The sequence below is a fragment of the Indicator indicator genome, chromosome 6 (assembly GCF_027791375.1).
Source record: "Indicator indicator isolate 239-I01 chromosome 6, UM_Iind_1.1, whole genome shotgun sequence".
Lineage (NCBI taxonomy): Eukaryota > Metazoa > Chordata > Aves > Piciformes > Indicatoridae > Indicator > Indicator indicator.
Genome location: NC_072015.1, coordinates 30,115,873 through 30,130,846, shown reverse-complemented (window position 1 = coordinate 30,130,846; position 14,974 = coordinate 30,115,873). Strand labels below are relative to the sequence as shown.

Sequence of the window (14,974 nt, the reverse complement as noted above, 5' to 3'; positions counted from 1 at the left end):
GAAGATAGCTAAGTTTAAACCTGATTTAACCTACTCTTGTAAGAAAACAAGGCTTATGTATCATACAGTTCACCTGTCTGTATGTTCCTTCCTTCCTTCCTTCCTTCATTATGGATCTCTTGAAAATTTTCAAGCACGTATGATATGTTGCATAAATACTAAGTTTCTCCCACGTTTTGGAATCTCTGAGTGCAGAGGAAAGACCCAGGTTAGCATCTATGCTGAAGGATTGTCTGTGTGCCAGTTCATTTCATTTGCTCCATCAGTGGAGAGCTGCAATTCATGTACCAGCAAGTCCATATGTAGCCCAGAAGTAGCCACAGCATGTTGTCTCTTTTCCAGGCAATATTTGGGAGCTGCTAAAAGGAGCAGAGCATATTGAGGGTGGGAGCTGAGTATCACAGATGATGTGTAGAATATAGATGGGATTACAGGGTGTTCTTGAGGACATAGTCTTAACTGCTTACTGTAAAACTGGTATCTTAGTCTATTTATAAAGCTTTGAACATCTTTTGAACAGGAAATTCCACCTCAACATGAGGAAAAACTTTACTGTAAGGGTGATGGAGCACTGGAACAGGCTGTCCAGAGAGGTTGTGGAGTTTCTTTCTCCAGAGATTTTCAAGGCTTGTCTGGATGTGTTCCTGTGTGGCCTGCTCTAGGTGATCCTGCTTTGGCAGGGAGTAGGACTCGATGATCTCTGGAGGTCCCTTCCAACCTCTAATACTCTATGATTCTGTGATGATCTCTGGAGGTCCCTTCCAACCTCTAATATTCTATGATTCTGTGATGATCTCTGGAGGTCTCTTCCAATGCCTACCATTCAATGATCCTATGATCTTCTTTTTTCAAGGGGCATTTGAATAAGCCAATACTGGGTCAATATAAGTGGGATGCTGTTGTCCTACATACATTTAATGTTAACATACCTACTAAAAAGTCTATCAGCTTACCTATACCTGAGCAGTTTATGCAAGAAACCAAGTATCAGGTCCAGAAATGCTCAGCAGACCCTCCTGAGTGCAAAGAGATCTTGTAGCAGTCATTCTTGGATAAACAAGTTCTTCATGTCCCAGTCTTCTAGAATATATTACAGCATTTCATAGCTATATTATGAAAAATAGCAATTTTACAAATTGCATGTTGGTAAAAGGTGTTTGATTTCACAATATAGTTAGAAAGTGTAGTTATAAAATAATATAGTTATGAAATCAAACATATTTTACAAACATATTGCATGTAATTTATAAAAAGCAGCTGACTCTAAGTTGCTGAAAAATGCTTTGTTTAAAGCAGATCTGTGTTAGATAGACTTTGTTTTCTTCTTTCTTCCTTTTTCTTTCAAAAGTTATGGCACATCTCAACCTGGTTTCAGTATACTATCTATTCCTTAATTTTTATTCTGTTATTCATCCACCTCTGGAGCCCTCAGCACAAAAAGTACATGGACCTGTTGAGTGGGGCCAGAGAAGGCCACAACAATGATGTGAGGGCTGGAACTCCTATACTGTGAGGACAGGCTGAGAGAGTTGGGATTGTTCAGCCTGCAGAAAAGAAAGCTCCAAGGAGACCTTCTTGTGGCCTTGCAGGACTTAAAGGGGACCTGTAAGAAAGCTGGGCACAGACTTTTCAACAGTGCCTGCTGCAACAGGACAAGGGATGATGGTTTTAAACTGAAAGAGTGAGATCCAGACTTGAGGAAAGGAAGACATTTTTTCCACTGAGGGTGGTGAGAAACTGGCCCAGGTTGCCCAGAGAGTTGGCAGATGCCCCATCCCTGGAAACATTCCAGGTCAGGTTTGATGGAACTCTGAACTGCTTTCTCTGGTTGAAAATATCCCTGCTCACTGCAGGGTGTTTGAACTAGGTGATCTTGAAAGGTCCCTTCCAACCCCAAACATTCAAGATCATCAAGTCCAACCTTCTACCTAATATCTTCATGATCACATGTACTTGTCTTTTGAACACCTCTAGGGGTGGATTCCACCACCTCCCTGGACAACATATTTCAATGCCTGGCCACTTTTTCAGTAAAGAAATTTTTCCCGATATCCAACCTAAACCTCCTCTGGCATAGCTCGAGGCAGTATTTACAAATGTCCTTACAGTCTCTTCATTCTAAACATATAAAAACACTTAATACACTGTCAATTCTCTCTTGCCACTTGCAGTCTGTATTCAGTAGCTAGATCTCATTGATATGGTACAGATCACATCAGGGCTTATCCATAATCAAATACGTCTTTTGCTTGTCCAGCAAATGCACAGTTAAGAGCTGAAATAATTTATGATTATAGACCCAAAAATGTTATTTACACCTTTGGAAAATGACTTTGAAATCAACATGAATCAGTACCATTGTAAAGAGGTTTAAATTTGGGGTTCTTTTTGCACTCACTTCATTCTGTGTAGAAGTAAGGAGAGTTTCTAATGCATGACACTCAGGTCAGCATAAAATAGTAGCCAGTGCCTTGGAGAGCGCAGCTAGGGAAACTTTATTTCATGATTAAGGAATTTCAGGTGTAAAAATGTCCTTGTCATTCTGTTTGGCTTAATTCTGACTGTTTTTTACACTGGTATAGAAGTATAACAGTAAGACTCTGTAATAGGTTAGCACAAGGGATAACCTGTTCATTCCCCCAACACAAAAGTGAGGGGGAAAGTGACACACAAAACTCAGAGAGATAAGAGTTTAATATAACACAAGACATACGCTAAATTATATGGCCCTGCTCTGGCAAGGGGGTTGGACTCAAAGATCTCCAGAGGTCCCTTCCAACCCCTAGCATCCTGTGATAATCACAATTCATAATTACCTTAGCTAATAGTCTAATTAATCTAATAAGGCAATGCATGATTACCTTGGCTTGGCCTATTTGCAGAAGCAGCACAGTGAAAAAACAACATAAAACAGAAAGCCAAACCCAGTGCTACCCCACACCCCCATCCACACATTGCCATCACTGCAGAAAAGATCTAACACCCAGGAATCCAGGACCCAGGAGCAGCAATCCTTTGTTGCAATCTGAACTTCAAGCCCCATAATACTTTTCTCCAGTTAGTGGTTTAATTTTTGAAGCTGGCATGACTGCAACATGGTATGCTCCCTTATGAGGAGAGCCTGAGGGATCTGGGGCTCTTAAGCTTGGAGAAGAGGAGACTAAGGGGTGACCTCATTCATGTTTATAAACATGCAAAGGGTGAGTGCCAAGAGGATAGACTCAGGCTCTTCTTGGTGATGCCCAATGACAGGACAAGGGGCAATGGGTGGAAGTTGAGGCATAGGAAGTTCCATGGAAACATGAGTCAAAAAGTTTTCACTGTGAGGGTGATGGAACACTGGAACAGGCTGCCCAGGGGAGTTGTGGATTCTCTCTCTCTGGAGATATTCAAAACCCCCTGAATGCACTCCTGTGTGATCTGTTATAGTGATACTGCTCTGGCAGGGGGGTTGGACTGGATGATCTTTAAAGATGCCTTCCAGCCCCTAACATTCTGTGATTCTGTGAATAACAGCAGCAGGTTCAACTCAATCCATGACACACCCCAACTGGGAGTGATGGGTAGTACTACTGCCCAATACTGTGCATCAATATTTAAGTAGTTAGAAATAATTAACCATGAGGCTGTATACCCAGGGAGAAAAAAAATTAAGTTAAATTAATCAATATTTATAAAATATTTGGGAGGTTGAGAGGGTTAAAATAAGAGTTTTGATTCTCTTGCTATTCCATGGATTTCAGTTAAGGGCAGAAGAGTCTCTTTTGCCACAGTTGTTGTTGGTATTATGACTTACCACCACTTACAGATGCTTTGATCAAGTCCTCCTTCACAATTTTAATTCACTGTTCCAATGGTAAACTAAGAGTTGCTTTGAGTAAAGGTAGGTTAGCATTTTGAACCATTTTGAATATTGAATGTATTGATTTTTATAAAGGATGGACTGGACAAAGGTAAAGCCACTATCCATCAGCACACTGTATGTTGTATAATGGAATACAGATTATCTACTGCTGCTTGTATGTTGGAAATTGTTTATTACCCTTTGAAAACAAAAGTATTAGAAGCTGAAATCTTTAAAATTCTTTTTTCTCCCTCTCTATTTACTAAAACAACAAAGTTATACTTTGAGTCATCATTTATGACAACTTAATCTAAAGGCCGAAACATTTTGTGAATCACAGAATCCCAGCATGGTGGGGATTGGAAAAGACCTCTGGATATCATCTAGTCCAACCCCTCTGGCAAAGCAAGGTCACCCACAGCAGGTCACCCAGGATCAAAATATCCAGGTGGATTTGGAATCCCAGAGAATAAGACTCCACAACCTCTCTGGGCAGTCTGCTCCAGGCTCCCAACACTTTCACAGCAAAGAAATTACTTCTCATGTTTATATGGAATGTGTTCCCATATGTGCCTGTTGCACCTTGTCCCATCACTGGCTACCACTGAAGAGAGTCTGGTTCCACCCTCTTGGCCCTGCCCTTTAGCTATTGATCAGCATTGAGAAGATCCCCTCTTAGTCTGCTCTTCTCCAGGCTAAGCACTCCCAGGTCTTTCAGCCTTTCCTCCTCACAGAAATGCTGCAGTCCCCTTAACACCTTTGTAGCCTTCATGGCCTGTGGTTACACAGATGATGACCTGCTGGGCGTTCTCTGCCCCTGACAGTGTGCTTAGATTCTCTGAAACAGTGAATCCATATAGTAGGAAATAAGACAAAAATGAAATAAGCTTTGTCATCAGGACTAGGTGGCACCACACTGGCCACTGGAAGGTGGAATGAGCATGCATCACTGTCTCCTTTTCCTTTCTTACAGATTTTCTTCTGAGAATTGTTGGATGTCTCTCTTAAATCCTAGAGAGTCCAAAGTCACAAAAATAGATTTTTTTCATTTCTTCTGTGTTTGGAAAATACCTTTAGATCCATGATGAACTTACTACATCCATGATGAACATAAAGTATAATTAAAGACATTGCTTTACCACTTTCAGAGCCTGACTCTTCTACAATGAAGATATTATGTAGTAAGTGTTTTTATTCTTGAGGGAATTGAATACATTGTCATCTTCTTCCCTGGTGACTGTCCTTGAAGGGAAGATCAAGCAAAATATCTTCAGCTTCCAGTGGCAGAATGTTCCCCATGTGAGAACTGTGAGGATTTCCTGTATAAATCCATAGGAATTCTAAGGAGAGGTTTGCTTGGATGTATTTTTTTCCCTGGAAAATCCCCTTTGTAAATACTGTCTTTTAAGTCTTTGAGACTGTCCATACAAAAGAGTTGGGCAGTCACAAAGCAGCTTAGGAGTTTTACATTGAAAGCCAGATACTGTTCCCCAATGGACATGGGTCTGTGAAGATAAAGCTTATTATGACACCTGAGAGTTTACATTTGGCAATATCTCCAGGGGCTGAACCTAAGTTCTCTTATCTCCTCCTTTACAGATGTTTAGGTGTTTCTGCTTTGATTGATCTCAGAAATAGAGCCCCTTGCATGACAATGGAGGTGTTGTGTAATATTAGTCTCTCTTGTGCTCACTCCAGAGCTGATTCTGAAAGATTTATGGCTTTCTCCAGTCTGACTTTTCCCATGGGCTGGAAATGTCAGGTGCTAGTAACAGCATTTCTTGAGAAGGAAGACAGACTTTGCTTGGAGAATCTAACCAGGCTTCTCTCTTAACATGCAAAGACAGTAAATAAAGCCAGGTGTGAAAGTAGAATCATTCCATTCAAGTTCCAACAAGCTGCTGGCAAAAACTATTTTCTTAGTCCTTACCCATACTTTGGGAGCACCAACTGACCTGCAGACTTAGAAACCTGCCAAAGACGGTGGAAGTTTGCCTTAACCCTTCTGACTTCAAGTAAAGATGTAATCAAAAATTTACAGGGATTGAAGGCTCCCTTCATTCCCAAACATATACCTCGAGCACTGGTATGTCAAGAACTTAAATGTGAACAGTTGCAAGAATGTTGATGCCTTCTGTGTTGACAGTAATACTTGCAACATTGCCTAGTTCACATTTTTCCCCCATTATGAATTAGATCTTATATCTTTAACAAAGTTCAAATCTCTCTTAGCTTTGGTACACTAATTTGGAAGTTTTGTTTGGTCTATTTTTCTTTACTGTTAAGTTCTGTATTTTCCTATGTGAACCTTAAGTTCATCCAAGGTAGGTTGTTCAAACTTTTTTATTCCCCTCATTTTAAAAGCTGTACCAGGCAAGGCTGTATTTTGGTTAAAGCCCATAAAAATCACCAATGTGCTCAAAATAAAGTCTCTGAAATGGAGAGGGCTTCCTAGAACAGGCTTTTCCATCATTAGTGAACAAACTCATTTGTCCTTTTGCTAATTAAAACCTCCCTGGTTTTACGTCTACTTGATAAACTCCAGTCACACAGAATCACAGAATCACAGAGTGGTGAGCTCTGGAAGGGATCTTTGGAGATCATCCAGCCCAATTCCCCCTGCTAAAGCAGAAGCACCCACGGCAGGTAGCCCAGGATCACAATGTCCACACGGTTTTGGAATCACTCCTGAGGAGACTCCACAACCTTTCTGGAGCTCCAGAGCTCCAGCACCCTCACAGCGTAGAAGTTTCTCATCATGTTCAGATGGAATCTCCTGGGTTCTAGTTGCCCCTTGTCTGGTAACTGGGTGCCACTTAAAAGAGTTGTCCTTACCCCTCTTCCTCCTGCTCCCCATTCTTTATCTACTGATGATCATTGAAAAGATATCCTCCATCTCTTCTTCTCCAGGCTAAACAAGTGGTGGTAGATGCCCCATTCCTGGAAACATTCCAGGTCAGGTGGGATGCCTGAGACACCTCCTCTAGTTGAAGAAGTCTCCACTCTAGGGGGATTGGCCTAGATGACCTTTTAAAGGTCCTTTCCAATCGAAACAACTCTATGATTCCATGAATCTCAGTTTTCATAGATTTACAGACTCATACAATGTGTATGAGTCAGACTCATACAGACTCATACAATGGTTTGGGTTGGAAGGGCCATTAAAGATCATCTAGTTCAAACCTCCCCACCATGGGCAGGGTCACCTTCCACTAGACTAGCTTGCTCAAAATATTGTCTGTCCTAGCCTTGAACACTTCCGTAGAGGTGACATCCACAACCTCCCTGGGCAACCTGTTTCAGTGTCTCACCATCCTCACTGTAAAACCCAGTCAAACTTCAGTCCATTCCTTCTCTTTTTATCAGTACAAGCCCTTGTAAAAAGTCCCTTCATGGCTCTCTTATAGGCCCCCTTCAGGTACTAGAAGGCTTATATAAGATATCCCTGGAGCCTTCTCTTCTCCAAACTGAGCAATATATTTGGTATATATTATGTGTTGCTAAAACTCCTGACTCACTGGCAAAGCCTGTGGAACTGTTATGGTGAGACACCTGATAAATCAGGCATTGTCATCATCCCCTTGGTTTAATGCCACTGATAATAAATATACAGACTCTTGCTCAGCAGGAAGAGAGTTAGTGACAATTTCTTGTAGCCTTCTTCTATTTCCTGCCAACTAAATTATTAATTCCTGTCCTTTAAAAAGTAATTTCCCTCTTCCATTTCAAGACGTGGTTCACCTTTAATTTCTAGTAGTGTAAAATGTTAATTTATAGGGTGAATTGCAATAATCATGGGATCATAGTATCATAGAATCATGGTAGTTGGAAGAGTCCTTAAAGATCATCAAGTCCAACTGTTAACCCAGCACTGCCAGGTCACAACTAAACTATGTCTCTCAGCACCACATCTACAATAATCTAGTGCAATATAAAGTTTTACAGGCTTTGTACATTTTCTAGGGGAGAAAAGAAAAAAAAAAACAACTCTTTTTTTCAAGGATAATAAAAAAAGATCTTGAAGATGTTCTAGTTTTGAACAGTTGAAGCAACCCAGAGGAAATAAGAAACTTCCCAGTTCTCATTGCATATCTGGAGAAATAAGGCACAAAATATTTCATTGCCCTGCCAAGGATAACACATAACAGTTGTATTATGACATTCAAGGTTGTGAGGTGCTGGAATGGTTTGCCCAGAGAAGTTGTGGAGTCCTCATCCATAGAAAAGTTTATGACTGGACTGGATGAGGCTTTGAGTAAACTGTTCTAGTGGGAGATGTACCTGCCTATGAAAAGGGCACTGGACCTAGAGGATCTTTGAGGTCTCTTCCAACCCAAACCATTCTGTGGTTCCATGATTCTAAGACTAGTAAGTAAATTCAGGTAATCCTAAATCTGGGTCCTTATGCCATTTTTCTTCTGTAAAATACATTCTAAAAGAAAAATCATTATGTCTGCATTCTTAAAAAATCATTACAGTTTCATTTAGGAGAAGTATCAAGGCCACTGAGGAGAGAAAAAATAAACCTGACAGTTCAATAACTACGCAGTCTAGCTTGTTTCCCCCTTGTTTTCAATTTGGAATTAGTTTTAAAGAGATGTGTCCTGCTTTGAGCAAGAACAGATCTAAATTTTGCCAGGGATTTGACTTCTCATCTCAGTCTCTGCTCAGTGGGGCCACTTTCTGAAGTTCAGGGCAGATTTCCACAGCCAGGGGCTGTTTCTATCACTGAGAACACTGATGAGGAGAGTTACTGCCAAGGGGTGAGTTGCAGAAAGCCTCTGGCTTAGACTTGCTCCTGTGCAGACCAAGGGCACTGCCACATCTTGTGCCCTACCTTGGGTTGCAGAAAATGAGTGTTGGCACCTCTGGGGAGGAATGGACAGGACAGGTAGCCTTCAACTGACCAACAAGGGATCCCATCCCATGGACAGCATCTTCAGGATTAATCTGAGGGATCACCAGGGTGAAGCCAAGTGGTTAATGGCCAGTGTTCAAGGAGGACTCTACCCCTTCTGCCTTTGACCCCATCGATGTGTTCTTGAATCCAGTTCCGAATTCCAGTTCCTGAATCTGGTTCCCATCTGTGGCTGAGTCCAGTCTGGTACTTCCCCAGTGCCTATCCCTAGCATCAGTGGTAACAATGGCAACATCATTGCCATCAGGGGTTGTGTTCCATTTTGGTTTGTATCTCTTTGTCTCCATTTCATTGGATTGTTCTTCTTTCCATCTCAGCTGGTTTAGTTTTGTTCACAACCCATCAGTCTCTCTACCTTCTTCCCTTTCTTTTCCCATTGACAATGGAAAAGGTTTCATAGAGAGCCTCTGGAGCTCATCTAGTGACCCCTGACATTGGTGAATTGAGCCAGCACTTCATTAAGACTCTATTAGTCCTCTCAGGTATTAGTAGGATTTCTTGCCTGTTTGAAGCTCCTTTTCCACACCTTTACCTTTCAAAGAATAAAGTCTTCTGACCTGTACTCCAAAAAATTGAAGTCTACCGTACAGTGAAAGGTGCCAAAAGCACATGAGCTATTGGTAGAACTTAGATTGGTCTTTCTGAAGGAAGCAAATGTAATTTCAATTGAGTTCACATTACACAGACCTACTACAGAATTCCAGTGCATTGGGAATTCAACACAAAATCTACTCTTACCTAGACTGAAATTTACTTTGGCATCAAGGAAGGAACATGTGATAATTATTTTTAATGTGGGATACAAATATTTCAAAAATGGGGATTAAAAATGGTGTCTGAGAAAATAAAAGAAAAAGTAATTTTTTAGGCTACTTTTTGTTTTAGCAATCCCTAAACAGTCCCAAAATTAAATGACTATGCAGAGATATGGATCTGAACATAATCAAGACTGTAATTTTGGTTAGAAATTAAACAGACCAGTCTGCTCAGATGTTTACTGCTTAAATTAAAAATGGTCTGTCAATGTCTGCTAAATATATTGATTTTTTTCACACACAGTTGAAAAAGAGACATGAAAGAAGAAAGAACACATGTTAACACAGTAATCAAAGACACCAAAGGCAGTTAGATAAATGAACTCACCAAATCAAATGAAGGCTCAAGTGTATATCTGTTCTCAAGTACATGAAATGATGGGTGTTAGCAACTTGCTGAATCAGGACATTATTCCACAGTTCTGGGATGCAGGGAATCAAATTTTACTTAACTGAAGTCTCATTCAAAGTGACAAAATAATTTTCCAAGAGGATAGAATTATCTTATTGGATATAAGCATGGACTTTGAGATTCTTAATACAGAAGTCCTTAATGTTTGCAGTCTAGGTATTTATGAATTGTGATGTATAAACACATAATTACACCTTTTCAAGTGTCAGGGCTAGGCCTGCTACTAAGTGAGTGCCAGAGGCTCTCTATGGACTACTTTACCTTCCCAAAAGAAAGAGAAAATGAAGAAGGGAGAGAGACTGATGAAGTGGTAAAGAACCTAAACCAGCTGGGATGAAAAGAACAATCCAATGAAATAGATACAAAGATGCAAACCAATATCCAACTCCTGATAGCAATGATGTCACCACTGGAAATACTGATGCTGGGGGTGGGCACTGGGGAAGTCCCAGACTAGATTCAGCAGCAGACTGGAACCCAATTCAGAAGCTGGATTCTGGAACTGGATTCAAGAACACAGGGATCAGGAATGAAAGCAGCAGGGTCAGAGTCGTCCTGGGACACCAGCCATTGAAGAAGAGGCTTGAGCCTGGTGATCCCTAATCTTGATCCTGATGATGCTGTCCATGAGATGGAATCCCTTGTTGTTCAGTTGAGGGTCATCTCTTCTTTCCCATCCTCCCTGGAGGTGCCAGCACTGAACTCCTGCAGCCCAAGGTGGGGCACAAGATGTGGCAGTGCCCTTGGTCTGCACAGGATCAAGTCTAAGCCAGAGGCTTTCTGCAGCCCAGCCCTTGGCAGTAACTCTCCTCATCAGCATTCTCAGTGATAGAAGCAGCCACTGGCTGTGGAAACCTGCCCTGAACTTCAGAATGTGCTGTCTCTGAGCAGAGACCGAGCAGAGAGGTCAAATCCTTTGGCAGAATTAGTTCTGATCTAGCTCAAACCAGGACAACCAAACTTGAACTCTTCTCCAAGTAGGCAGTTTTGCTGCTATGTATTAAAGAAAACAAGTTCAGTAGTAAGAATGAGAGGAAGCTTTTGATTGTAATTGTAATTGGGGTGAAAATTCATTAGCAAAATGATCTCATCCTTACAAATATGAAACGTACCACTCATGCATAAAGTTCTGTCAGATTTCCTTTGACCCAGGTACCCATAATGTGTTAATTTAAATCAGTGTGTGGAAATTGGGCAGCAGAGAGGATTTTAGTTATTTTTCATTAACACTTGGACTTTGATAAAGGGGAACAGAAAAGAGCTGCTTGACCTTTCAGTGCTTAAATTATTAAAGAGCAAATAGATTGAAGGTCTAGATGCTTGCAAATCTAATTTGCCTTGTGGAGTAAGGATGAAAAGACATTTTGAGTTTGAAATTGCTCCAGTCAACTTAGTTCTTTCTTTAATGTATCTGAAGATGAATAGATGGTAGGCATTTCAAAGGCAGTAGTATACAAGGAGTCATGCAGGTGGTGCAACTGACATGAATTTGCCAGGGGAAAAGAAGCATTTTAGTGATAGATTTGTTTCTAAACTATCTAAAACCTTTAATCACTGAGGGGAAAATGGAAAGACCCCTCATTTCAACCAACACTGTTGGTACAGGTATTATAATCAGATCATAGTATCCTGTGTGGTCTGACATCCCTCTTCTATTCAGTTCTGCTGTGATAAAAAGGGTGACAATACTTTCTTGAAGGCAACAGCCAGATAACTTAGTTTCCCATCCATCATTCTTTACTGAAAATGAGGGATTCTTACCTTTGCTGTGGTGTTAGACAACTGTACCCTGCTTCACTACCTTGCTAGAAGAGATGTTTGCATCACCTTCTCCTTTTTTCTCAGTCCTCCATTTAGCTTCACCAACAGTATTTATTGTGGATTTACTGAAAATTAGTAGTTAGAGGAGGCTACACACTCTTCAAAGTAGTTTGCAATCCCAGTTCTAAGCAACTGTGTTTTCTTCTAGAAAATCAGTTGCTAGAATCATGTCAAACATTGATTTGGGGGAGAAAAAAAAAAAACCAAGACTGCAATGTAGACATTTTATGGCTGATATTTTACAGATCAGTTCTCTTAGGATCAACACAAAGTCACCATGTATTTACCTTCATTTGCTATTTAGCATGGAATTCATCAGCTAATGAAAAGCTTTCTACTTTGACACTAGAAAAAAAAATCTTCCCCAAAAGGGTTGTCAAGCCCCAGAAGATGCTGCTCAGGGAAGTGGTAGAGTCCCTGTCCCTGGAGGGGTTTAAAACACGTGTAGATGTGGTGCTGAGGAGCATAGTTTAGTGGTGACCTGGCAGTGCTGACTTGATGATCTAAACCTGTGTGACCTGCCCTAGGTGATTCTGCTTTGGCAGAAGGGGTGGGCTCCATGATCTCTGGAGGTCCCTTCCAACCCTTACCATTCTATGATTCTGTGATCTTAAAAGTCTTTTTGAACTAGATCAACTTTGTAGCTCTGTGAATAGCTGTAGCTGTGCAGTGATATGACCAAGCCAATAAGCCCTGCTGAGTCCAGACCAAGACCTGCTGAGCCTCATTCCAAGTGTCCCTATAATTTGGGCAGAGTCTTTCATAAACAGAATTATCTACCTACAGAAGGTGGAGGGGGAGCAATATATCAGAGGACTATTTCATAGTCTTTAGTATAGTGGATATTTCATCTTTAAGAAACATACCTTACCCAGAGACTGCTGCTTTTTATGCATGATCAACTTGAAAGACCATAAATTGTTATTAGATGTTGATGATGTGTAAATGTAGACACACTGCTGCTTTAACATCAGTTACTGATACTGAGATTCAAGATTCCAGAAGGCAAATAATGAGTAAGAATCACTGGTCCCCAGTGAAGCAATAAACTTACAAGCCAGTCTTCTTTAGAGACATGGACTTCCCACTCCACAAATTTGAAAGCTCTGACTCAGGCTTTTACAGCAACTCTGAGGGTAGAATGATTACACTGTTTGCATGCACAGCAGAAATCACAAGTTCTTTGTTCCTGCCGGAATGTCCATAACACCTTTACAGTGGAGGGGGGATGGACTGGTCCCAGTAGGTCCCAGCACAGCAAAGAACTCAAGTGCAAAATGACTTGCCTTGCAGAATGCAGAAGAACTTTAAAACAGGGTTATCTCCAAGAGCTGTTAGAAGAGCTTTCCTAAGATTAACTTGCAGCAAAGAGTGTTTTATTCTTGCTCAGTAAGAGTCAGTATGTCACCGACATTTTAAAAGGCTGTAATTCACTGTGTGTGCTTTTACCAGTAGTTGTAAAGTCAACACTTAAGCAAATACTGTTCCCTGTCTTGTTGTAATTTATTTCTTCATTTTTATCTTACTTGTTTAATTTCATTTAGACAAGGTAAACACATTAGAAAATGAAATCTATAGCTTAATACTTGCTTCCGTGGACAAAAATAAAGCTTAATTCTACATTTTAGTACTAATCAAGCAAACTTTGTGCAAGAGTTTGAACAAGAAACTATTATTTGCATTTGTCATATGAAACACTGCAGTATGTCTATTGTTAATTTTGTTTTCCCAACACAAAACCAGATTTGTCTGAAAGCAGGAATCTCTTCCACAAATTCCTGCACCTCAATAGCAAAAAGACACTTTCTTCCCATACTGTCATAGAATGGCTTGAGTTGGAAGAGACCTTAAAAATCATCTAGTTCTAATCCCTCTGCCATGGACAGGGACACCTTCCACTAGACCAGATTACTCAAAGCCTCATCCAGCCTGGTCTTCCACACTTCCAGGGATGAGGCATCCACAATTGCTCTGGGCAACCTCGTCCAGTGTCTCTGCCACACTCATAGTAAAGAACCTCTTGCTAATGTCAACCCAAATCTACCCTGCTCTAGTTTAAAAACTATTTCCTCTTGTCTTATCACCATAAGCCCTTATAAAAAGTCCCACTCCAGCTTTCCTGTAGGGCCTTTTCATCTACTGGAAGGCCACTATAAGGTTTCCTTGGCTGTTCAGCCCAAGTCTCTCAGCCTGTCCTCATAGGAGAGGTATTCCAGCCCTCTAATCATTTTTGTGGCCCCCCTCTGGACCCTCTTCAACAGATCTATGTCCTTCTTATGTTGGGGGCTCCAGAGATGGATGCAGTACTCCAGGTGGGGTCTCACAAGAGCGGAGTAGAGGGACAGAATCACTTCCCTTGGCCTGCTGACCATGAAGCTTTTGATGTATCCCAGAATACAGTTGGCTTTTTGAGCTGCCAGCACATGTTGCCAGCTCACGTCAAGCATTTTTTTCCTTTTAGTTCTATTTTCCATAAATACTGATGTGCTGTTATGGTTTCAGAATGAGTTAACTGTCCATGTCTCAAAATAACCCATACATGTCTTTTCCTCTCTCCTTTTTCTCTTAGCGTTTATCAAATAGTTGTCGAAGAAGAACGTCCACGGAGGACCAAAAAGACAACTGAAATCCTGAAGTGTTACCCAGTGCCCATCCACTTCCAGAATGCCTCCCTGTTGAATTCCCAGTACTACTTTGCTGCAGAGTTTCCAGCCAACAGTTTACAAGCTGCTCAGCCTTTTACTGTTGGTGATAACAAAACCTACAGTGGTTTCTGGAACACTCCTCTTCTTCCTCACAAGAGCTACAGCATCTATTTCCAAGCTGCTAGCAGAGCCAATGGGGTAAGTTGTGGGACAGGTGTGGTTTTATATTCGTGTATATGTTTGTTTGTGTGTAAATAGATAATTGGCACCAACTAGCAAGATGCCCAGTGAAGAGAAAATGAAGTAGCTGTGAATTGTAACAGGCTGAGTTGATAAAAATAACAGTTTTATTAGCACAATATTGCTTGATGATTAAAGGTTATAGGAAAGAGGAGGGGAAAACAGCACATTTTGTAAGTGGTGACTAGGCAAAGTGGTGCATTACCATTCTGTCTTATGGAGTACTTCTCTGAAGTCCTGTATTCAGTTCTGAGCTTTCCAGTTCAAGAGAGCCAGGGA

At 41.0% G+C, this 14,974-nt stretch overlaps 1 protein-coding gene across 1 annotated transcript in view; it reads left to right on the top strand.

The window, feature by feature from the left end:
• Window positions 1-14,974, top strand: part of PTPRM (protein tyrosine phosphatase receptor type M) — a 515,441-nt gene that overhangs the window by 285,819 nt on the left and 214,648 nt on the right. The window contains exon 12 of the mRNA XM_054381571.1: window positions 14,380-14,653. Coding sequence (XP_054237546.1) covers window positions 14,380-14,653 — 274 coding nt within the window. The remainder of the gene's footprint in view (window positions 1-14,379; window positions 14,654-14,974) is intronic.